General features: G+C 35.5%; 1 protein-coding gene across 2 annotated transcripts in view; it reads left to right on the top strand.

Annotated features, from left to right (window-relative positions):
* The window catches only part of RpL17 (ribosomal protein L17), a 52,973-nt gene extending 27,627 nt beyond the window's left edge, over positions 1-25,346 (top strand). For both annotated transcript variants that reach the window (XM_090406429.1, XM_090406430.1), the window contains exons 4-6: positions 3,141-3,275; positions 22,100-22,295; positions 25,136-25,346. In XM_090406429.1, the coding sequence (XP_090262555.1) occupies positions 3,141-3,275; positions 22,100-22,295; positions 25,136-25,281 (477 nt within the window). In that variant the 3' untranslated portion in view covers positions 25,282-25,346. The remainder of the gene's footprint in view (positions 1-3,140; positions 3,276-22,099; positions 22,296-25,135) is intronic.
* The last annotated feature ends 525 nt before the right edge of the window (positions 25,347-25,871 follow it).

The following is a 25,871-nucleotide window of genomic DNA, read 5'->3' as shown; positions in this document are numbered from 1 at the left end:
AAAAAGTGAGGAATCTAGTCTCTCAAGCAAAAATATTGAATAATGTAGTCAATTCAGGAAATAAAGGTGGTTGGATGGGCAGTCTAAAGGGATGCTGCAGTTTCTATATACTAATGCCAGAAGTGTGAGGAAGGAGTTTTTGGCATTGGTTAGTGCAACCTTGCCAAAAGTTATAGGGCAAAATAAGATTGAATGTGAAGGGTTTAGTATTTTCAGGGAAGATAGAAAAGATAGATGGGGGGGGTGTACTGCTGATGATAGCAAATGTATTACAACCAAAAAGAGTAGGAGACAGGTGGGTGGATGGCTGATTGTTCATTTGAAGCAATTTGGTGTGAGATTAATGCCAGTAAGAAAAAAAAAACAGTTGGTTGTTGCTATTGTAACGTTTTTATATGTACGTTATGTGTTATTTATTTATTTATATGATGTTGCTTTTATCTTCAATGTATGTATCTTCTCTTACTACGTTATTTTCTTGTCAGCTTGTGTAACATGCCTATATGCTCTAATCTGAAAGTCACATATAATGCTGTTATTTGACTTTAGTTTGCCGGCCTAGTTGGCTGAGTGGATAGCATATCTGCTCTCCAGCTAAAAGACTGTGGGTTCGAATCCTGCCATGGGCATGGATGTTTGTGATTGTCTGTGGAAATACCAGCAGTAGATGGCGTTGGTGTAGTTGTGTTAAGTTGATTGAATGGTGGAGACAGAGTTGTAGAACATGTGCCCTCCTTTGATGAGTCCTTGGACTCCCTGAAGGTGTCAAATAATAATAATAATAATCCTCTTACTTCCCGCTTCCCACCCCCCTCATTGTTGTTAAGTATACTCCCACACATGCTAGTATTTTAGACTGAGGAAAAACCTTTGTTTTGTCAAGTGTCCTTAAAAATTTATTTCGTTAACAACTGTGCCATTAAAGATTGTAAAAGCTTTTTTTTTTAATGAGAATAATTTAGCTAAGGATGTATAATTACTGTTAAATCTTTTTCTATCTCAAGCAACTCTGAATTACTCAGTCGTGGCGGCTACTTCACTTTGGTCACAAAGGTCCGATTAATGTTTGTGAGACAGTGCATTGGCTAACAAAGATCAGCCAAGCTATAACAAAACCAAACATGTTTATTTTAACTAAGACAATTAATATACAAAGGTAGTAGGACATATCATATGCCTGATTCTCCACATATTCAGTAAGACAACTCACTTAAAGCACACAAAGAAATTTTTTACACTCAACTTATTAGACACGTGGGTCTTAGCATATATATCCTTATTCTCAATCCTATTAAAATAAGGCAAAATTATATATAACATGTTCTAAGCATCAGGTAACACGAGCAATACTCAAGTTTACAATATTCTTTTATGCACATTCAGACTGATGTTCAGCTTTCTAACCTCTTCACCACATTACACCATTAATTAAACAGAACAAACATCGATCATCTATACACACAAAATCTACTTACAAGCTCACAATATCTTGGGTTCAAAAGGGGTAAGGGTGAATTCTGCTGGTTCCTTTCTCATTCTTGCGCGACAGCTGTGATCGTGCAGCGGTTGTCGTCTTGCAAAGTCCTTCCTTGGAAAAGTAATGTATTTCTTTGGTGATGTTAGGATCTGCTTCGGCTGCGACAGATCAGCATGAATGTGGATCGTTACATTCGTCGAAGGATATCTTGAAATACCTCCTCTCCTGCCAGCGATCTCCCGAATGACTTGCTCGTGAGATTCCGACTCTTCTCCTCGAAAAGCTTTCCACAGGAACCAAAAAAAGAGAGCTCTCATTCCCCAATCTCCACCTTTTATATCATTGGATGTCCCTTGGCTTACCTTCCAACTTTCCCGGATTTTCTGGAAGTACCCTGACGTCGCCCACGCTTATGTTAGGTTTTGGCAACAAAACTCCTATAATTCAGTGACCTTTGAGACTACTCTTGACCAGTTTACTAGCATAATTCTGTCTGATCCTTTTAGTTGCAAATGCTTGTGGTTCTACATTTAGTTATTCTCATAATATATTACAAAATTTATTACATTAAAGTAGGCTATATACACTTCTAATTATGTTTTTCATGGCCCATGTAAAATTGATATGGTGAAATATTTTTCTTTGTTTCACCGCAAGAGAATTTACACTATGCTTGTAAAATCGGGTTGTACAGGGTGTTCGGGATAAATTTGACATATTTATAATTAATTATATTTTTCCGTAAGTTACATGTATTAACACACACTTCTCTTCATTTAAAAGTTTGGACCCTTCTTCATTCATATACAAGATGTCAGAAAGGATGGATAGCTGGAACCCACCTGAATCATGGAAGAGAATAACTTGTATCATGATGATTCGTGCCCGCCATCAAAATAAGGATATTACGACTGCTGCCCAATGCTCCCTGAATACAGTAAAAACAATCAGGCATGAACTAGAGACTTGCAATGGTGACTACGAGGATGTAGCAAGAAGAAAGATCCCTAGCAGACGATCTGATTGCGTTCGTACAGCAGAATTCCTCGCAAATCTGCAGGAACAGGTGTTGAAGAACCCTGGCATTGGAATTCGGGCTTTGTTCGTGGAGTTGCTAACTGTAGTCAAGCCCTGGATAACAAGGGTAGCCAATGGTAGGCCGTATGTAAGGCAGCAGGATTCGGCCCCTTGCCACACCTCTGGGAAAAGTCAAAAATGGTTGTCTGAAAATTTCTACGTCTTCACCAGTCCAAATGTTTGGCCTCCAAACTCCCCAGACCTTAACCCCATGGATTATTTTGTATGGGGCGCAGTTGAAAAAGACACCAATCGCACTTCCAGTAATACAAAAGCCCAGTTAATGGATAAAATTAAAACAGTTTTTGCGGCCCTTCCCAGGGAGACTGTAGCATCAGCTTGTTCGAGGTTCCGAAGCAGAATTGAAGCTGTGATCGATGCTAATGGTGGTTATTTTGAGTAAATCTTGTTGATAGTATTGTAATTAACTCTGCCTGTAATGTTTTTTTGTCAATTCATTAAATTTAATAGATACAAAGAAGATTTTCTTTTTCCTTACGAAACTGTCAAATTTATCCCGAACACCCTGTATAAGAAATGCACCAGAGAATGGTTAACTAGCTGTAAGTTTTTCATTTTAATTTAGAATACAAGGGAAACAGCCCAAGCTATAAAGAGAATGCCACTTCGCAGAGCCCAGCGATACTTGAAGAATGTCATTGTTAAAAAGGAAATTGTTCCATTTCGTAGATTCAATGGAGGAGTGGGAAGAAAAGCCCAGGTATTATGATACATATTTATATTTATGTATGATTTTGGATTCTTTCTGTTTCTTCTGATCTGATATAAATCACTGTGTTTTCTATAGCTATGCATATCTATTTTGTTTACTGAGTAAACAAAATACAGTATACTTCAAATCATTAATAAAATCACTGTAAAGAGGGAAAAAATAAAACATATCAAATCAGAAATAATAAAAACTTTGATATTACTGTTGGTAACTGAAAAATCATTGAATTGATTTGGATAACAACTTGCAAATGAACTAACTTTTGGTGAGTTTAAAATGCAGCTGTAGCACTATCGTGGTATATTCTTGTTTTCAGGTAAGTAAATTTATTTTGTGTATGCATGCTTGTGGATAAACAAGTTCGGTTAAAGTTATTTCAAGGAGAGGCTACTTTTGAAATCATTTACACTGCAGATTTCACTTCTGATTACGTTGTATTGATATTTATGCTCACAATGTAAATAGAATTTTGTCTTGTTGCTTTTTATTTTGCTAGCTTATTTGTAATGTTTGAAAATAGTCGGGGAATTGCTTATGGATCATTCATAGATGACATAATAACATAACTCCACATAGCCTATAAGCTATTTGAACAATCAGCTGGGACTTACAATTTGATGGTCATTTGAATACTGAATAAGGATGGACTAGAAAATAAGGGGATAAAAGTTATTTTATCCCCTTATTTTCTATATTAAGGTGCCAGAAAACTAGCCTTTTGGCTTTTTATCTTTATTAAGGATGGACTAAATATGTGACATAGCTAACCCAATTTTGTGTTGACTTAAACCAGGGATTCAAATTCACTGACATTTTCATTTACTGGTAATTTAATTTGGTAAAAATTTCATGAATGCTGGTTCACAGGTAATTTCTTACATTTCCAAGAAAGCTATATTTAAAGAAAATCAGTAAATATTCAAAATGTTGTTGAAACAAACATAAGTGGGGAGGGAGGATTTGGGAAAGTTTTGATAAACACCTAGATAAGAAATTATATTAAAATAAACTGATATAACCGCAACAAAGAACATATCTTCAAACTCTTTAACCCCCATGTTTTATCAAATTGTAAAAATTTGTTCTTTTTCTTTTAGGATATATAAGAAGACAAAATTAATTATTGTTCTAGGTATTTATCAGAGCTTTCGAGACACACCTCCTTGTAAGAATATATTGATGTTTTTTTCTAACGTCAATATATATATATATATATATATATATATATATATATATATATTAGGATAACCAAGTTATTTTATAAACTTGGTTATTTTAACTCTTAATCCCAAGTATGCAAACAACACCAGGGCAACTCATTGTAAAGGTGGGTAAAGCTCTGATCACTATTCTTAGTATTTTCCCATAATGTAAAGCACATCTCACTAGAAGATTTATACTGCAATGCATTATGGTTGGGGTCACTACCCAGACCGCTTTCAACCTTTTTTGAGATCTCCTCAGTGAGTAGCTAGATCCTAAATACCAAGGTTATAGTAATACGGAGCCTTATCAACTTTACCTATAGAAATTGCAACAAGGTGTTTTTATTTTTAATAAAAATCTCTGGAGGAGATATAGATGTAATAAATTTTTTAACTTGGGGATATTGTATATTAGGATAACCAAGTTATTTTATAAACTTGGTTATTTTAACTCCTAATCCCAAGTATGCAAACAATTAAGTTTGCACCGGAAACAAAGTTCATGGCACAACACCAGGGCAACTCATTGTAAAGGTGTTATATTAGGATAACATGGTTATCCTAATATATAAACCTTAGACTTCAAAAAATCCCAAAGAAAAAAGTCACATGATCTGGGCGGCCAATTCTGATCACCAAAACGGGAAATTATACGACCAGGAAATGACTCATGCAGTAATTGAATTGTTTCTCGGGTATGGCATGTGGGACCATCTTGTTGAAACCACATGTCGTCCACATCCATATCTTGCAATTTAGGCACAAAAAACTGGATTATCATCGCGATAGCGAGCACCGTTAACTGTTATTGCCTTACCAGCCGCATTTCAAAGAAGAATGGACCAATGATGCCTCCAGCCCAAAATCCGCACCAAACAGTGACACGTTGTGGATGCATTTGTTTCTCAACAATCACTCGTGGATTTTCTGAACCCCAAATGCAACAATTTTGTCGATTAACGACGCCATCAAGATGAAAATGAGCCTCATCGCTGAAGATGATTTTGTTCGAAAAATAAGCATCCACTTGTTGTTCCATAATCCATTCAACGAACTCTCTTCGCTGTGTGTGGTCATTTTTAATAACCTCGAACTGTCAGCTGTCATGCTGTCTTTTTTTTCTCGTTGGCAACACTTTACCGCACAAATGGCGCTGAATTTAAATCTTGTGTGAATTTTGGGACACCATGTATAAATATATATATATATATATTTTTTTTTTTTTTTTTTTTTTTTTGCAAATAAACATTAGGGTTTTTTCCTGTTAAATTATAAATAACCCAAAATTGTTATTTCAAGATATAGATAGCAACTTTAAAGATAAGGAACACACAAACAATACTTTTTATTTATTTTTTTATATCAACTTTTTGACTTTGCACCAGATTGCTTTTCATTGAGTTCAATGCTTGACCTGTTTTTTACTATCGTTTTCAAAGTGGACACGGAGAGTCCAAGATCTTATGCTAAATGCACACGTGTACCGGCATGCCAATTTACACGTTGCAGAATTGCCATCTTTTCTTCTACCGAAATATATTTTCTGTCTTTTTTCTCCATGTTACTAACATGGATAATCGACCACTGCAAAGCAACTTTCACACGCTAAATTATGTTGCAGAAATTCTGCAATATCAATTCGTACTGTGATTGAAAAATCACAGTATCACTCATCACTGCAGTACTGCTGCATGCGCGCAAGTCACTGTGATGGCAGGAACAAAACTACAGCCAAAAGCAACGCCACCTGAGAACAGAAATGCGCAGATTTCCGTTGAAATTGATTCGAAAATCGGTATTGCCACCGAGAAAAAAACACAAATCACAGGAAATAATGTCCACGTCAAGTTGTTAATGGCGGGAAAACAATACATCGTGAGAATAGGTCTTAAGACGGGACCAACGGAAAATGACGTAAATTGCGGGAACGTAAAAACTGGGTTTTACTGTAGTTTTAAATAGAAAATGTTATATTCAAGCAATGACAGTCAGGTAAAAGGAGTAGCTATATATTCAGCACTAAATACGATCTTCTTGAATGACAGGCAATATCAAATAGAATTATGTGGACAAATATCACAGTGGGGAAATGGATAATGAAACTGATTTGTGCCTATGGTCCTACAGAGGTTCTATCATCATCATCAAATTCCTGCCATGTACCCTCAAGGGGTGTACAGGATATGATAGTACTACATGAAAAAAATTACATTATTAATTTCCTATCTACAATTTTCTTCCAAATCAGTCTGTTACTTGTCAAGACTCCAACATTATCAGATCCTATATTTCTATCGTCTAAAGCACTTTGTACCGTATCAATCCACCTATATCTTGGTCTTCCTCTGGGTCGTTTTGCTGCCAACCTGGCAGAGAACACTTGCTTTGCTAATCTTTCTTCGCCCATTCTGTTTAAGTGACCATATCACCTGAGATTAGCTCTGCTAACACATTCCTGGATGCTGACAATGTTAAGTATTTTCCTAACATCCTCGTTTTTAATATGATATTGCCATTGATGCCATCTGTTCACGCCTATAATCTTTCTCAGGACTCTCATATCTGTTATCTCTAGTCTTTGGTCAAGTGTTTTACTTCTGACCCAGCTCTCAGATCCATAAGTTAAAACTGGTTTGAACACTGTCTTGTATACAGCTAATTTAGTGTTCCGACTAATTTCTCTCTTATTCCATATGAATTTATTCAATTGACTTCCCACCATACCAGCTTTGCTGATTCTGTTATCTATTTCTATATTTAATTTACCATCTTCAGTAAAAATCGTGCCTAAATAGCTGAAATGTTTTACTTGTTCCACAGGTTCTCCATTCACAACACAGTTGACATTTTCAATGATTCTACCTATTTTCATTTTCTTTGTCTTTTTATAGCTGACCTTCTTACCATATCTATTACAACAGCTATTCAATTTAGTCAGAGAATCTTGCAGACTTGTAGCAGATTTATTTAGAAGTATAACATCATCCGCATAAAGCAAAGAGCTGACATTAACATCTCCAATTTTGATATCATGTTTAATACCACTTTCCTTCATAATGTGATCCATATAGATAATGAATAAGAGAGGGGATAATGTACATCCTTGTCTCACACCAGGTTTAACATTAAACCATCTTCCTATACTTTAATTCTAACTGCTGACTTACAACTCAAATAAAGACTAAGTATTGCTTGATATAATGCCCCATTAACACCATATAACTGCAGCGTATTGAATAGCTTCTCTCTTGGCGCCTTGTCATATGCCTTTTCCAGATCGACAAAACTTAAATACAGATCTTTGTTATATTCCCACGCTTTCTCGACTATATGCCGTAAAGTGAAGATCTGATCCTGACAGCCTCTATTTGGCCTGAATCCACCAAGCTTTTCTTTCACAATTCTTCTCAACAGTTTCTCAAGTATAATTGCATAGATCTTGCCAGGAACACTCAGTAGGGAAATACCTCTGTAATTCTCACAAGCAGTTTTATTTCCCTTTTTATATATGGGTACTATGAGAGCTCTACTCCAATCATCGGAAATTCGTCCCTCTGTCCAGGCTTTCTGAACTACGCAGTGCAGCCACTGTAAGACTCTTATACCACCATACTTCAGCATTTCTGGTCGAATATCATCAACTCCAGCTGCCTTTCCACATTTCAAGCCTTTGATGGCCTTTTCTACTTCAAGTATGGATATGTATTCCTGACTGCATGCCTGGTCAGTGTTTTTTACCACTGTGCTGTCATCACTGCTTGTTTCATTTAGCAGTTTTTCAAAGTAATTACTCCATACTTCAAGGATATCTTTTTCTCCCGTTTTCATGTCACCTTTATCATCTCTAATTCCTTTTACAGCACTCTTTCCTCCATTCTTAAGCTTCTTCAACAACCTCCAGAATATTTTGCCACCTTCTTGATATTTATTTTCTATATTCTTGCCAAAGTCCTCCCATGACTTTTGTTTAGCTAGTTTTACACAGTATTTAGCTTTCTTACATTTGTCTCTATATTCTCTGAGAGCACAAGCTGACTTATTTGCCAGGAACTTTTGATATGCTTTCTTCTTTTCCTTCACTGCCTCTTTAACTTCCTGTGTCCACCAGGGAGTTCTGATTTTTTTATCTTTGCACACAACCTCACCACATGCCTCTCTGGCAGAATCAATCAATGTTTTCTTCATAGTTTGCCACTGAATCTCCAAGGTTTGATTCCTGTTCTCAAACTCTTTAATTTTTTCTTCAATAATCTTTGTGTATTTTAGTCTACAGTTCACATCTGAGAGCTGCTCAACTTTTATTCGCTTTAAAACTTTCTTACATGTTATTCTTTTCAATATGAAATTCAATTTTATCCTGCTCAAGACTAAATAGTGATCACTTCCAATTTCAAATCCTCTGTACACTCTGGTGTCCTGCACCAGGGAGAAAACATCACTATCAACAATGACATAGTCAATAAGACTTTTCTTATTCCTTGCCTCTTCTCTCCATGTGAATTTGTGCACATTTTTATGTTGGAACATGGTGTTAGTAATAACCAGTCCATGTCCTGAGCAGAAATCCAACAGATATTTGCCATTATTATTAGCTTTGCTCTTTTCTCTAAATTTTCCCAAAATATTTTTGTATGTCTCACAATCATTTCCTACTCTGCTGTTTAGATCCCCAACAAGGACCAACTTTTCATTTTTCATTGTGTCAGTTTGGTGCTTAAGGGTCAAAGCTGTATAACTGAGAGGAGACCTCCACATAGCCTTTAAAGGAATGCGGAGAACCGACCAGGGCTTCTGACCTAATGTCCAATCCTCACCTTCTCATGGTGCACCCTGTTGGGTATCTACTTGGATACTGAATGGACGAGGATGGCTGGCAATTTGGGATTTAGCCAACCAAATTGTATTCTTATTGGTTAAACCAAAATATAGAAAAATACAGAGGTTCTACTAAGGTAGAAATGGAAGAATTTTTTTGAGGCAACTGATACAATGAAAAATGAAAAGTTGATCCTTGTTGGGGATCTAAATAGCAGAGTAGGAAATTATTGTCGGACATACAAAATTTTAAAATTTGGAGAAAAGAGCAAAGCTAATAATAATGCAACCTGTTGGATTTCTGCTCAGGACATGGACTGGTTATTACTAACACAATGTTCCAACATAATTCAGATGGAGAGAAGAGGCAAGGAATAATAAAAGTCTCATTGACTATGTTATTGATAGTGACGTTGCCTCACTGGTGCCAGACAGTTTTGCAAAGGATTTGAAATTGGAACTTGAATTTGCTACTGAATCTCCAAGGTTTGGTTCCTGTCCTCAAACTCTTTCATTTTTTCTTGAATAATGTTTGCATATTTTAGTCTATAGTTCACATCTGAGAGCCATTCAACTTTTATTTGCTTTAAACCTTTTTTATAAGGTCTTCTTTTCAATATGAAATTCAATTTTATCCTGCGCAAGATTTAATGGTGATCATTTCCAATTTCAAATCCTCTGTACATTGTCCTACATCAGTGAGAAAACATCACTATCAACAATAACATTGTCAATGAGACTTTTTCTTATTCCTTGCCTCGTTTCTCCATGTGAATTTGTCCACATTTTTAAGTTAGAACATGGTGTTAATAACTAGTCCATGTCCTGAACAGAAAACCAATAGGTATTTGCTGTTATTATTAGCTTTGATCTTTTTTTTAAATTTTCCTAAAATATTTTTGTTTGTCTGACAATCATTTCCTACTCTATTTAGATCCCTAACAAGGACCAACTTTTCCTTTTTAATTATGTCAGTAGCTTTCTCTAAAGCTTCAAAAATTTCATTGACTTCTACCTTAGTAGATCCTTCTGTGGGGTTGTAGGCACAAATGAGTCTTATTGTCCAGTTCCCCATTCTGATATTTGCCCACATCACTACTTGGTATTCCCTGCCATTTAAGATTAGCCTCATATTTAGTGTTGAATACTATAGCTATTCCTTTTCCTTGATTGTCATTGCCTGAATATAATATTTCGTATTTATTGCTCAGAAGGATCTTGCCAGTTTTAGTCCTTTTTCGCTATATGCTGATCTGGTATTTATCCAATTTCTTAGCTAGCTCCATTTCTTTGCCATTGAGGTTTCTTATGTTGATAGTACCGATCTTGTAATGTTGAGTTGGTGTGTTTCAGGATTTGTTCAAGTAGCCGACTTTTCGCTGTTTGCCTAGTTCCCTGGTAAAAACATCAGAGGTCTTGTTTAACTGGGTGACGCCCCAGCTGGAAAGAAATTCCATCATGTTGTACCGTCATTTTATATTGTGGTTTAAGCCAAGAAGACTAATTTGATCGGCTAATTCCCAAATTGACAGTGTAAACTGTGTTGCTATTACTTGTTATTTATAAAGTCTGCTTGGTTACTGCGCCTTTGAAATATTTCTTGGTTACTGCGCCATTTCTTTGCCATTGAGGTTTCTTATGTTGATAGTACCGATCTTGTAATGTTGAGTTGGTGTGTTTCAGGATTTGTTCAAGTAGCCGACTTTTCGCTGTTTGCCTAGTTCCCTGGTAAAAACATCAGAGGTCTTGTTTAACTGGGTGACGCCCCAGCTGGAAAGAAATTCCATCATGTTGTACCGTCATTTTATATTGTGGTTTAAGCCAAGAAGACTAATTTGATCGGCTAATTCCCAAATTGACAGTGTAAACTGTGTTGCTATTACTTGTTATTTATAAAGTCTGCTTGGTTACTGCGCCTTTGAAATACCGTTATTCTAATTAGCAGTGCGCGCGTTCTCTCTAGTAACCTTTCTTGCATACTATGTTTATCTACCTTTTGCACTATGAGTCTTATGCCTATAGATACTAGAAAATGTATTTTATTGAGACTGCACTACGAATATCTTTTAACTGGCATAAAACTCAGTAATACGGCCGGTTGATTTCTCTCTCTCTTTTTCTAACACAAATTCCTTCAGTAAAACTTTACACAAACAGTCGTGGTCTGTTTGCACTTAACTATATGATTCGGCTATCTCACTTGGTTTCCCCATTCACAAGTCCTATAATTTTTTTTAGGAACAGTGCATTGTAAAATAAACAATCAGGCAATGCGCTATTGACATATAATTAAAACACATTTATTTATTTAAAAAAAAGTACATTAAATAAGCGATAGGGAGGTTTCTTTCTCTACCTATCCTTTGTACTTTTGGTATGAAGCAACAAACTTTCCCTTTTTAATATTAAATGACTATACAATATATATAATTACTCTGTTACTTCTCTGCTAAAAAAAATCAAATTGCTGAGACTAAATTACTCATAAAGAGATTAGCTAGCTATGGCAAGTTATCTTACAATTTATTTCCAGTTAACAATAACTCAGGCCTCTAGAGATTAGCTAGCTATGGCAAGTTATCTTACAATTTATATTCCAGTTAAGAACAAATCAGAGGACTTATAAATATTTCTTATCAGTCCATCTGTGACATATCTCCTAGATTACAAAAAGAATGTACATTAATGGTTGGACACACTTACGGACGCTCTTTGTCATGATGCCTTCCATAGGTCCTGCATCAAAGTCTTATTTTTCTTTCATCTGAGGCCTTATATTTCCATCTAGAAAATCTTGCTTCAGGGGGCGTTTCATCAGAATATCAGCGGTCTTGGACTGCAATCTTCCCAGTACTCAAAGCTTAGGCAAGAAGTTTCAGCATGCAGGCTTGAAGATCGTTCTGCGGTTTTTGACTTCGGTTGACTTCCCAATTTTTTCCTCTGGCGTGGGTTCGCCGTAAAGTCTGTTTCTCTGGGTCAGTATGCTTCTGGTTCTCTGCCGACTGCCTCTGGCTCTCTTCGGTAACAGCTTTGGTTACTGGACCTTGCCTCCTCTCGACTGCCTCTGGTTCTCTGCCGGAAACTGCCCACAATGTTCAGCTTATTCCTCTTTTATTTTTGCCTTCTCGGGATCTTGCACCGAGGATTGTAAACCCCGAAGAAATCAGCAGTTCTCCTTGATCCTTTTGTTAAGGCCGGCCTGTTCTTTTTTCTCTTCTGTGCGCTCTTTTTTTCTTTGTCTTCTCAAGCAGTGGAAACTTCTCTGAAACTAGTGGACTTCTTTGATACTAGCTTTGAAGGTGTTCATGCACAGAGCTTACAAACAACTTTCTCACACACTTAATCGTAAACAACTTTCTTGTGCTCTTATACATAGCTATTATACAGAGTTCCGATGGCAAAGGCATTGCCTTTGTTTTTGACATTCTAGAAACTTTAGTTAAAACTGTAAATACAATCAATTCCCACAGGGTTATTTACATTATATATTTAGCAAAAATTACATAGAGACAAACAAGGTTATTTTTGTAACAGTTCTCATGAGACTTGACCTCTGTAAAAATCGATGTAAAGTGCTTTGGTATTTTTAAGCTACATCAAGTTTTACACCAGCCCATCCTCGTTTGTTGGGTATTCAGATAGATACCTAACAGGGTGCACCACGAGAAGGTGAGGATTGGACATTAGGTCAGAAAACCTGGTCAGTTCTCTGCATTCCTTTAAAGGCTAGATGGAGATCTCCTCTCAGTTAGGACAGTGCCTTGCTGAAAGTTATGACAAACTCAGAATGCTTTCGTCCCATGGTGTCAGTAACTAAATAGGAAGTATATCAGCAATGCATGGAAAGCTTCGAAAAGATGCTTAAATAAAGCAGTAATCTGAATAATGGATATGCAATCTTATCAAAAGGAAGTAAACCCTAAGAAGAGGATGATGCGATGTGGAAGGAATATCATTAGAATAAGGCTGAGATGAGCTATGAATTTTCTGGCCTGCACTTGATATTTCATATCTCAGCCTTATTCTAATGATATTCCTTCCACATCGCATCATCCTCTTCTTAGGGTTTACTTCCTTTTGATAAGGTTGCACATCCATTTCACTTACACTAGGTATCTCTAGGTATACATTCAGATTACTGCTTTATTTAAGCATCTTTTCGAAGCTTTCCATGCATTGCTGATATACTTCCTATTTAGTTACTGACACCATGGGACGAAAGCATTGTATGGAAATCTAACTTGCTGGGCTCTTGACACACTTGTATAATTTGAGTCTCAGCTGAGGAAAGATCTCACAGAAATGGAAAGAATGTATTATTATTGCATTGCACAAGAGTGTTGCAAAGATGGATTATTCAACTATCAATCTATGAGTATCTCTGGACTAGTGAAGATTTTAGAAAAGATGATAAGAACATGCATACACAAATGGGTGGACAAATGAGCTATTCTTTGAAAGGAACAGCATGAGTTTACTAAAGAAGTGCTTATTTTGTCGCAAACATATCTCAGCTTATTTAAACATGAATTTTTAAAGCTTTATGAGGTGTGACCATTTAATTCCAGGAACGGCTACATAGTGTCGCCCATGTTGGAGTCACGTGACTAATCATGTTTGTACATCTTTTCACTAATATGTGCATAAACCTCAAGCTGATAGAGCCAATTGTTAGTTGGCTGTTGCAAAAACAATAGAAATCTGCATGTAAACTTTAGCGTAAAAATGTGCAAACAAAATTTAGAGCAGCATGTTAACATCAAATTTGTGTGAAAATCAGCAAAACTGGTGCTAAAACGTTGGAGTTGTCAAAAGTGGCATATGGTGTGAATACTCCGAAAAAGTCGAGTGATTTTGAGTGGGATAAGAAATTCAAAGGTGGATGAGATGTGAACGACAGCCCCCCAGAAGAAGGCAGCCATAAACAAAAATGACAGGTGTGAACAGAGTGCTAGATTTGGTGTGGTCTGACAGACGATTAAGTGTGTGTGATTAATAGCTGATGAATTGCAAATGAATCGATAAAAAGTCAAGGTTATTTTAACCGAAGAACTGGTTATGCGAAAGATTTCTACAAGAGTTTGTGATGGACGAACAGAAGTAGCGTTGGTTCTGGCCAAAAAATCAATTACTGGATTAGGTCATCCTGCTTATTCATCCGACTTAGCTCCCTGGGATTTCTGGCTGTTTCCAAAATTAAAGATTGTACTAAAAGGACGAAGATTTTCTGACATATCCGGCTTACTGTGATAAAGGAACTCTAGAGTATTCCGGAAAAAGAGTTCCAGGCCTGTTTCCAGAAATGGGAACACCGTCTAAACTGTGTATAAATGCACAAGGGGACTACTCCGAAGACGTCAGTAGCCACTAATGTATAGTTCCAAACATAGGTTTTTTACAGGTGCATTCCGGGAATTAAATTGTTACACCTCATACTGCTAAGCTGAGGCAGCTTCATTCTAAGGAATTCCACCTTGCAAGAACATCATACGTAAGTTACTGTTTAAATAACCCTTTATTACTATGGAGCTCACTGAAGAGCACATTATGCTTTGAGTCCAAAAAAAAAAAAAAAAACCAACAATGCTGCTAACATGTAAAAAATGTGTGAGAAGTGAATGGTGATAATGTTTTGAATGTGTGAAAGTGCCAGTAATGGTTCCAAAAATTTTGGCAAGTGGACTTTAGCAAGAGATAGGGTGCCCAGAACAAGGGCACCCTATCTCTCTTGATAATGATATGCTGGAAGCCACTACTGCAAGAAATGGCAATGCAACTATTGAAGATTTAGCAAAAGATCTTAATTCATCATCATCAACCATCCATCACCATTTGGAAGAACTTAGAATATTGTCTAAACTTAGCAAGTTAGTTCCTCACGAACAACAATCGAAGAGAGCATCTGCACTGCTCTTCATTCTCGAGAGGTTCAATCTCGATTTTTGAATCGTGTATTTTCACCGGTGATGAAAAGTGGATGCTTTATAAGAATGTTAAGCGCCGAAGGCAGTGAACTCATTTAGGGGGAATAGGCTAAACCTCAGACAAAACAAAACCTTCACCTTCAGAAGGTTTTTTGTTAAGCATTTGGTGGGATATGGCTGGTATTATAACACTTTGAAAAAGTGTTATAATACCAGCCATATTATATTGTAACATAATACCAGCCAATATAACAGCCATATTATATTGGCTGGTATTATAACACTTTGAAAAAGTGTTATAATACCAGCCACAAAACCAAACAATCACAGCTGAAGTATACTGTGAGCAACTCGCTCAATTGAATGAAAAACTGAAAGAAAATGTGTTCTCTGTTCATTCAAATGGATGTTGTTTTTCACCATTATAACTAGTGGTGAGCTATGGAAATTTTAACAAAGGGCTTGCATCATCGAGCAAAAAAAAAAAAAAAAAACCATATTTCACACAAAAACTTTTATTAATACAATGCCAATCAAAAAGTATGATGGGACAATCAACCTGTAAAGGCTATCATTTTTAAACAAATATTTCATGATCTAAACATGAAATATTTGCACACAATCTGTGTTAATTTATCTTGCATAAGAAAAACAGTTTTTAACTATCAAAATAATATAAGAATAAAATCTTTTATAATCGCAAATATGCAATAGTCCACAATTTTTATAAACAAAATAAATTTGTTTTGTTTGCGATAGAAGTTAAGTTAAACAATCTATAAATAAATAAATATTATCTAAACAATAATATTGAAGTACGTTATATTTCTGTTTTGTTTTTATACTTCAAGTGATAATCAACTGTACCAATCAAGAGGCATTATTTTATAGTCCTATTTATTTATATGTGATTACCAAAAGTGAATTCTTATTTGTAAAATGGTAACTATAATATTTTATTTAATGAAATCACTTTTGAGACGATTTTACATGAAAAAAAATAACTCTCTGTCTGGTGCACATTTACCCAGAAAAAAACTCTCCTTTACAGGTTAACATTTACAAACAATTACTTTAAGGACATCTGCCACTCCTTATTTCTTTCCTCCTTCACATCTTGTGTTCTTCTAGGAGGATTTATAGCCGAGCGATGATTTTCTAGAAAAGATTTGACATAGGGATTCGGATTAAATTCATTCATGGGTTTCCCATTTATACATATTGTCATTAAATCCAAAATATGTTTTATAGTGAGAGAAGATCTATTTGTCGTTATGATATTATACACACACTAAAAGCTCGTTCGGCTTCAGCACTGCAATTGTTGTCATAATTACTTTGGGTTTTTTTTTCACCATGCTGGGAATTTTGTTTTGTAACTTTCCAGTCAAGGCCATTTCCACTAAATCTCTAAAATCATTAATTTTAATTTCATATTTCCAAATAAAATTTTAAGATCTTATTCTCTTTTCTCCTAACCATGGACACGTAACTTATTCCATGTTTCAGGATAACGTACATTTAAAATGTTTTTCAGTTCTTCAAAATCCTCATAATTTTCATTTTTAAGTTTAAAATTACTTTGCTGCATTAATCTATCCTTTAAAGACATAAGAGAGTTTAGTAATGTTTCTCGGGGTAGTTTGTGAAATCTAATTTTGCTTTTAACATGGTATCAATTTTAGATTCATAAGAACCTACAGAATTTTTAAAATCATTAATTGTTTGCATGATTAAGAAGTTAGCCCTTATAATACTTATATTGCAACTTTGTAGAGCTTCTGACAGATATGATAATTCTTGTAGGATATCAATCATTAATGCTAGATCTCTTAAAAATTCCAAATTGAGAAGTTGATTTAAAAAGCCTTTATATTTATCATTCGATGCAAAATGCTTGCATAAAGCTGGGTAATTTCTCCACACAGCAAGAGCCGTTTGTAAACCAAACTGCCCATCGTGGTCCAAACACACGGCCGATCTTTAAAATTTCGATATCAAGGTCTTTTGCAATCGTATTTAATTGTTGATTGATGATAAAAAAAAAGCATATAATTTATCCATAAATATTTCAAAATGATTTATCTCTGTTTTTTTATCTTTAGCTTTTTTTTTAGCTTTAAACATGTTTGAAGTTAGCAAAATTTCTTTTTCATTTAATGTGTCAGTTACATTTGGTAATATAGATTTTCTACATTCTTCATTTATTTTTATGATTTTATTATGAGTAAATGATTCATCATGTTTGGATAACTTTTTACGCAAAGATGCGGTTCTTGAGTCTGTAGTGTTTCCATGTTTTGGTTCTATTTTCATTTCTACCCATTCCTTTGATAGGTGATAACTTTTTTTCTCCTTCAATATCTAATTTTTTATATTTTGAGCAAACACAACATCATAAGTTACCATTTTTAACTTCTTACCACTTACACTGCGTTTTGAAATACGATACTTGCTTCCTGTTCAATCAGGTAAATGATTTTCTTTTTCTCCTCTAACATGTTGCATATTCATTGAATCAATGTGCGTATTATCTTCAGTAGATTCTGCTGCAGTAGAATCAGCAGAATTGCCTTTCATTATTTTTTCTTTCCCAAAAAATTAAAAAAATTTGACTGTCTTTTCATGTTTCATGGGTAAAAATACTTTTACAATTATAAAAATAAAATTTGCTGAATATATAGTTTCTAAATTTTAAACACAATTGTTATACATCAGTGTAATGATAAACACAGAACTAATGTCCAATGGAACAAACCATTGATGACAGTTTTATGAACGTTTCATTGGCTACTGGTTTTACCATACGATTGGCTACCAGAACGGAGAAGGGTAAAGATAGTGCATGCAATTTTATTTTCAAACTTGGGTGTATTTGTCATAGAGAAGTTGAAACAATAATTCCAAATAATCTATATACTGCCAAATAATACTGATTTTTGTTAGGTTACTTATGAATTTGTCACTTAGTATATTTAAAAAAAAAAATTTTTTTTTTTTTAAATAAACTAAACAAGAAGAACAAGGGGCTTAGAAATTTGAAAAAAATTAACAAAGGGCTCGCGTGAGCTGATTATAACACATGCCCTCATAGTGCAAGAATCACCTTTACCAAGATTGAGGAACCTGGCTTGGAAAAGCTTCCAGATCCTTCGTATTCTCTTGATCTTGCACTGTCATATCACCACTTAGGGGACTTGTTCAGAAAAAAGACCAAACTTTTTAAATGATACGCCAACCTGCACAGAGCACACTGCAGCTACTGAGTGCACCTAGCGGCAGGTTTTGACAACAAACTGCAATTTGCCCTGTTCTGCTACATGAATTAGTCGTCGAGGTATATCTGCTGAAGTGAGCTCGTGCACAAGCTCTTTGTCAGATTAGTGACAATGAAAGAGTTTGAACAACACGTGTGTGTGTGTGTGTGTGTGTGTGTGTGTGTGTGTGTGTGTGTGTGTGTGTGTGTGTGTGTGTGTGTGTGTGTGTGAAATTTTGCTGCAAACTTGGTAAAAATTTTACATTTCAGTTGCTTAACCAAACATACAGGGAGGACTGTATGAGCCGAACATAGTGCTATGAGTGTTTTAAAAATGGCAGCATGTTGGTTGGTGAAGATCCCTTGCCTTGATGACCATGTCGAGAGAGTTTGTGCTATCATTTGTAGAAATTGTTGTTTAATTGTCCAAGAAGTTGCTGATGAAGTGGGCATCGGCATAGGATCTTGCCATTAAATTTTCACTGAAAAACTTCAGATGTGCCATGTTTGTTGAACTCAGTCAGAAACTGCTTGTCAATGCAAATGGTAATGAAAACTTTCTTAAGAACATCATAACAGGAGATGAGATGTGGCTTTATGGCTATGATGTTGAAACCAAGATGCAATTGTCAACGTGAATGGGGAGAGGGTCTCCTCAACCAAAAAAAAAAAAACACAAAGATGAGTCTCTCGAAGATCAAAGTGATGTTGGTTGTGTTTTTTCATGAAGACTGGGATGTTGCCCCACAGCAATATGCCAGCTCATGCATCGCTCCTCATCCGCAGTTATATGCAAAGCATCAGACATCTGTTCACCCTATTCTCCGGACTTAGCCCCAGCAGATGTTTTCCTGCTTCCCAAACTTAAAACCACTTTGAGAGGACACAGTTTCCACACCGTAAAGGAGATTCAGAAAAATGTGATAAGAGAACTGTGCTCCATCACAAAAGTGCATTCCAAAAATTAAGAAAAGTAGAGGAAACTACTTGGAAGAGGACAGTGCTTAAAATGTCGTAAAATGAACAAAGTCTTTATAGCAAAAGCTCTGTCTTTTTTTTGAACACACCTTGTATTACAAAGTTTGCAACATTTCATTAATAAAACACAATACAGTACATTGGAAGCAGAATTGAGCCTATGCGACTTCTTTGCCTCCAAACCTCCTGAATTTATAGAAATGGCATTATGAAACTTTCACAATGTGGGAAGAGCAGTATTGATTCAAATGGAGAATATATCATCATCAAATTCCTGACATATACCCTCAAGGGGTGTACAGGATATGATAGTACTGAATGAAAAATTTACATCACTACTAACTTCCTATCTACAATTTTCCTCCAAATCAGTCTGTTACTTGTCAAGACTCCAATATTATCATTATCATCAGATCTTATATTTCTATTGTCTAAGGCACATTGTACCGCATCAATCCACCTATATCTTGGTCTTCCTCTGGGTCGTTTTCCTGCCAACCCTGGCAGAGAACACTTGTTTTGCTAATCTTTCCTCACCCATTCTGTTTAAGTGACCATACCACCTGAGATTAGCTCTGCTAACGCATTTCTGGATGCCGACAATGTCAAGTTCTTTCCTAATATCCTCGTTTTTAATATGATATTGCCATTGATGCCATCTGTTCGTGTCTATAATCTTTCTCAGGACTCTCATATCTGCTGTCTCTAGTCTTTGGTCAAGTGTTTTACTTCTGACCTAGCTCTCAGATTCATAAGTTAAAACTGGTTTGAACACTGTCTTGTATACAGGTAATTTAGTGTTCCGAGTAATTTCTCTCTTATTCCATATGAATTTATTCAATTGACTTCCTACCATATACCAGCTTTTGTTGATTCTGTTGTCTATTTCCATATTTAATTTACCATCTTCACTAAAAATCGTGCCTAAGTAGCTGAAATGTTTTACTTGTTCCACAGGTTCTCCATTCACAACACAGTTGACATTTTCAATGATTATGCCTATTTTCATTGTCTTTGTCTTTTTATTGCTGACCTTCATACTATATCTATTACAACAGTTATTCAGTTTTGTCAGAGAATCTTGCAGACTTGTAGCGGATTTATTTAGAAGTATAACATCGTCCGCATAAAGCAAAGAGGTGACATTAACATCTCCAATTTTGATATCATGTTTAATACCACTTTCCTTCATAATGTGATCCATATAGATAATGAATAACAGAGGGGATAATGTACATCCTTGTCTGACACCAGATTTAACATAAAACCATCTTCCTATACTTCAGTTCTAACTGCTGACTTACAACTCAAATAAAGACTAAGTATTGCTTGATATAATGCCCCATTGACACCATATAACTGTAGCGTATTGAATAGCTTCTGTCTTGGCACCTTGTCATATGCCTTTTCCAGATCGACAAAACTTAAATACAGATCTTTGTTATATTCCCATGCTTTCTCATCTATTTGTTGTAAAGTGAAGATCTGATCCTGACAGCCTCTATTTGGCCTGAATCCAGCTTGTTCTTCACCAAACTTTTCTTCCACAATTCTTCTCAACCGTTTTTCAAGTATACTTGCATAGATCTTGCCAGGAACACTCAGTAGGGAAATACCTCTGTAATTCTCACATTCAGTTTTATTTCCCTTTTTATATATGGGTACAATTAGAGCTCGACTCCAGTCATCGGGAATTTGTCTCTCTGAACTATGCAGTGCAGCCACTGCAAGACTTTTATACCACCATAATTCTTTCAATGAACCCAAAACCTACCTTCGCCTTAACTGAGAGCGATTTATCACAGTTTGTTCATCAGAATACCAATATCTTTCAACATCCAAGGTGTGTCACCTGAAACCCTCAATCATGTCAATGTTGACACGTGTCATAGGTTCGCCATCACTGGCCTAGACTATCCCACTTGTGGGCACTGTTTAGGACTCTAGGCCAAATTTCTGTTGCCTTTCTTCAGCCTTGCTTGCACATTGTTTTTTGTGATCTCTGTTGATGGCTATATAATGTTTCCGAAATCAAGTCTTATAATTAATATTTTTGTATGTCTTATTTCCTGAAAAATTAATAGTTATTAATTAAGATGCGCGTTTAGTTAGATTAATACAGAAAGCAGAGCCGACACTACTGGAGATTCCACAAATAACAGGTTGATTTCAAATAAAATCACTGATAGGAAGCTAGAAGTTATGTGAACTCAGTTTATGTAGTAAAGTCATGTATTTTACACTTGGAGCACATACATATCAGGAAAACATAATGGAGGAAAATGGAACATCATAGCATTTTCAAAATTAAACATGAAAATAGATAAAAATAAAATAAAACTTTGAGTTTTCAGAGACAGTTTGTCAGGAAAGGCCAACTAAATGTTGAAAGATATTTAATCATGTCTGAGTGTTTTATTGCTGTCGCGGTAATGCCCTGAGATGGGAAGTTAATAAAACTTATTTGGTTGTATTGAAATTGATGTAAATATACTTATGCTTTGCTTCATGCCTTCTGTTGCTACAGTTAATTTATAATGGTGAATAAAGGGAGAGTATTAATTTTTAATATTTCAGTAAATCACACTTTTAGTGGTGCAGAGTAACACATTAATTTCATGTGGTTTCTTACAGGCAAAGCAGTGGAAATGTACCCAGGGAAGATGGCCAAAGAAAAGTGCTGAATTTTTACTGCAGCTTTTACGAAATGCTGAAAGCAATGCTGATTATAAGGGCTTAGATGTAGATAGACTTGTAATTGAGCATATTCAAGTTAATAGAGCTCCCAAGATGAGACGCAGAACCTACAGAGCTCATGGCCGCATTAATCGTAAGTATTATTTTGATAACATTTCTGGTTCCTGAATAAACTTATAAATGTAGCTGTTTTTTTTTTTTTTTTTAATAATTCCACACATGGAAGATCAATAATCTATATTGCCAGCAACAAGTGCTATGGATGGCCAAGTTGGTCATGCTGCACCAGTACACAAGGTGATCTGGGAACCTGCTCTAGAGAGCAAGCATAGCAATGCTGTCAGGTCTCCAACTAGCAAGGTGATTTGTGTGTTAGCACTATATAAAAAAAATCATCTACTGAAGCCTGTTTAGCAAAATGGGGTTATTTTTCGGTTGGCCATCTTATAAAGTGCATTTTTCAGCTGCTGCTATTAAAGTATCTACACTGACCTCATTGTCAGTTTTTAACTTGGATACACTACCGGCTAGAAAACTGGCATAATGAAGAGGCATATATATCTCAAAAGCCAGTTTTATAGCCTGACCATTTACCAACATTACCCAGAGGGCCTGTAAAGGCAGTTAGAAAGAAAAGAAGTGATACTTGATTATGTGGTTCATATTTAGATCGCAATTGCTAAATTATTTCTTTCTTAGTGACACCTCTTAGTCGGGATTTTATTTTCTAAAAATAGGCTGATCCATGTTTTTTTTTTTTTTTTTTTTTTTTTTTTTTTTTTTTTTTTTTTTTGCTTTGCTAAAACATGAAATTTTAACCAATCAACTAAGACAAAGTGATGCAGACTTTTGAAAAAGATTATAAACCAGATGACAAAGATGCAGTTTTTATGCACTGGATCTGGCAGTGAGAATGCTTTAAGACATCATTCTAACAAAGATGAATTCTGGCAATAATTCATTGAACTTAAGCATCAGTTATTGATGGTATTTCATGAGACATACCAGAGTAAAAAGCCAATGACATTATAAAAACAGGGTACTCCTAAACAATACCATATTTTTCCGTGTATAAGAGTCCCCCATATATAAGACAAACCCTACTTTTTCGAACCCAAAATTAAGAAATCAATATTTTAAACATTGATTGGCCAACCCTTCTCTCCTTATAAAGTTGAAGTACTATTTTGCCTTTCCTGTGAAATCAACAATGTTCATTTCTCTTGCAAACCTTTCCGCCTCATATTGAATAAGCATGGTTGACACACACATATCCCACTCTGGTGCTGCTCCATAATTCAAGCCTCTGCTCCAAGTTTGGCCATTTTGTTGGTTTTCCTCTTAATGCCATCTTCTTTTTTGGCATCTTGAGTAGTCGTTCTTGTTTTCTCCATTAATCACACACACAAGAGACTGCAGAGCCTATACCACACTGTCATGTATAGGCAAATATTAAGGAAGGAGGGAAACATTGATATTTTTCTTGAGAGTTGGGATTGGAGTTATTGGGAAAACTTTGTGATAACACTTATTCTTTTTGAATGAAGGAGGAAGAGAAGCAAGTTCAGTGGGTGTAAAGTGGAAGGATGTTGTGCAGCTGTTTCTCATGATTTAACAGAAAGTGGAAGAATGGTGGATATCAGTTTAATGGAGCATTGTTCTGACCTTTATTGAGGTCGCTTCAGTGAGAGCCATACCCAGGCTCCCAGTGAAGATACTAAGGCAAGTGAAGTCTTTAGCTTCTATGTCGAAGTACTTACAGAAGAGGGGGACTAAAAAGACTCTGCAACAGTGGTTGAAGCGAGTCAGTTAGGAATTATAGGTCAGCTGGGCTGTTTTTGTGGATAGCATCAAGAATCTTTATTCTAGTGCACTTCTTAATGAGAACCAGGTGTAGCTGTTTTTTTTTTTTTTTTTTTTTTTTGCCTGCAAGATGAAGAGGCCTTATAGCCTATTTTCTGCCATAATTCAAACCAGGCTGCCTGTTGATTTTTTTAAAGATAGTTAAGAAGCTTATTTTCACAACATAATTCAATCAGTACTCATTACAACAAAATCATAAGAAATAGTTCCTTTGGAATAGTATTATGCATGTGGGAATTCAGTCAGGATTAGAGAAGATGTTGGAAGTTTTTTCACTTCGTTATACTATAAATTAAAGATACTAGGAAATTATATACTTGGTTTAATCCTTTATCCAAGTGTAAGCAAAAAAAGTTTGCGACTGAAGTATTTTCAGGACGGCAACTCATATATATAGAAACATCACTTGCCTTAGTATCCCATAATGTAAAGCACACATTTTTACGGGTATTCATTATGGGAAGTACTGGTTTCGACCTTTATTGAGGTCTCTTCAATGAGAGCCAGACCTGTAAGGATATGTGTTTTGAATTATGGGATACTAAGGCAAGTGATGTGAAGTCTTTAGCTTCTATATACGAGTTGCCCTGTCCTTAAAATACTTCAGGTGCAAACTTTGTTTGCTTACACTTGGATTTGCTTACACCAAGTATATAATTTCTTGGTATCTTTAATTCAGTTAGGACTTAATGTTACTTTGTGAATGGGTGAGCTTATAAAAATGTTTACTATATGAGAGCTACCTGTATGACCTTTTAATACCAGAAAAATCCATATAACTTGTAAGCTGGCTTAACTATGTGCATATAATACTAATGTGCTATAGAACCTTTGACCTTTTATGTGGGATTAATAAAGTTTTGTGTAAACTTTAGCAGTGCCATTTAAGCAATAAAGAAAATCCCAACCAAAGCTCTGTAGCTACAATGTTATACTTAAAAAAAAAAAAAAAAATCACTGTAGCAAATTGTCAGCTATACCAAACTATTCCCCTGATCCTTATTATTTGCTATAGCGAAAGTCAACTGTATTTGGATTGCATATCTCAATTGTTTAAAAAAAAAAAAAAATCTATAGATATAATTATGTGCTTTATTCTCTTCTCTTTAGCCTACATGAGTAGCCCTTGTCATATTGAAGTAATACTAAGTGAGAAGGAGCAGGTAGTACCCAAACCTTCCCCTGAAGAGGAAGCTCCAAAGAAGAAGCTTTCTAAGAAAAAGATGGCCAGACAAAAGTTAATGCAGCGAGATTAAAGCCTTGCCTGATAATCAGAATTAGTAATGTAAAAACAATTGAATTAAAAAAAAAAAAAAAAGAATGCAGCATTTCATTTTGTTCATAGAGAAACACTAGTTCTGTTAAGATGTTAAATTAGAAGATACTGAATGATACAAACAAGATATCTAAAGAAAACGTCTGTGACATCCTCGTTCGAAGAAAATTTTTTCCCACTGAGCCAAATTTTTAAGTTTGGGAAAAAAAAGTGTCATGTGGGGCCAAGTCTGGTAGATGTGGAAGCAATTCGAACCTCAATTTGTACAATTTTGGCATTTTGTGGGGCAGTGCATTGTCTTGATGAAAGAGCACTTTTTTGTACACCAGTCTTGGCCGTTTTTATTTCATTTCTTCTTTTAAACAGTCCAACAATGATGGATAATAGACTCCTGTATTGTCTTATCCCTTTTCAAATAGTCTATCATGATAATTCCTTGGGAATCCCCAAAAAAACGGTGGCCATCAACTTCACAGCTGACAGAATGGTCTTCGCTTTTTTCGGTGCTATTTCATTGGTCATTATCCACTGTTTTGATTGCTGCTTGGACTCAGGTGTGTAGTGGTGAAT

Source organism: Typopeltis vanoorti, chromosome 16, assembly GCF_054136105.1.
Source record: "Typopeltis vanoorti isolate ZY-2024b chromosome 16, IOZ_Tvanoo_1.0, whole genome shotgun sequence".
NCBI lineage: Eukaryota > Metazoa > Arthropoda > Arachnida > Uropygi > Thelyphonidae > Typopeltis > Typopeltis vanoorti.
This window is presented reverse-complemented; position numbering and strand designations above follow the sequence as displayed.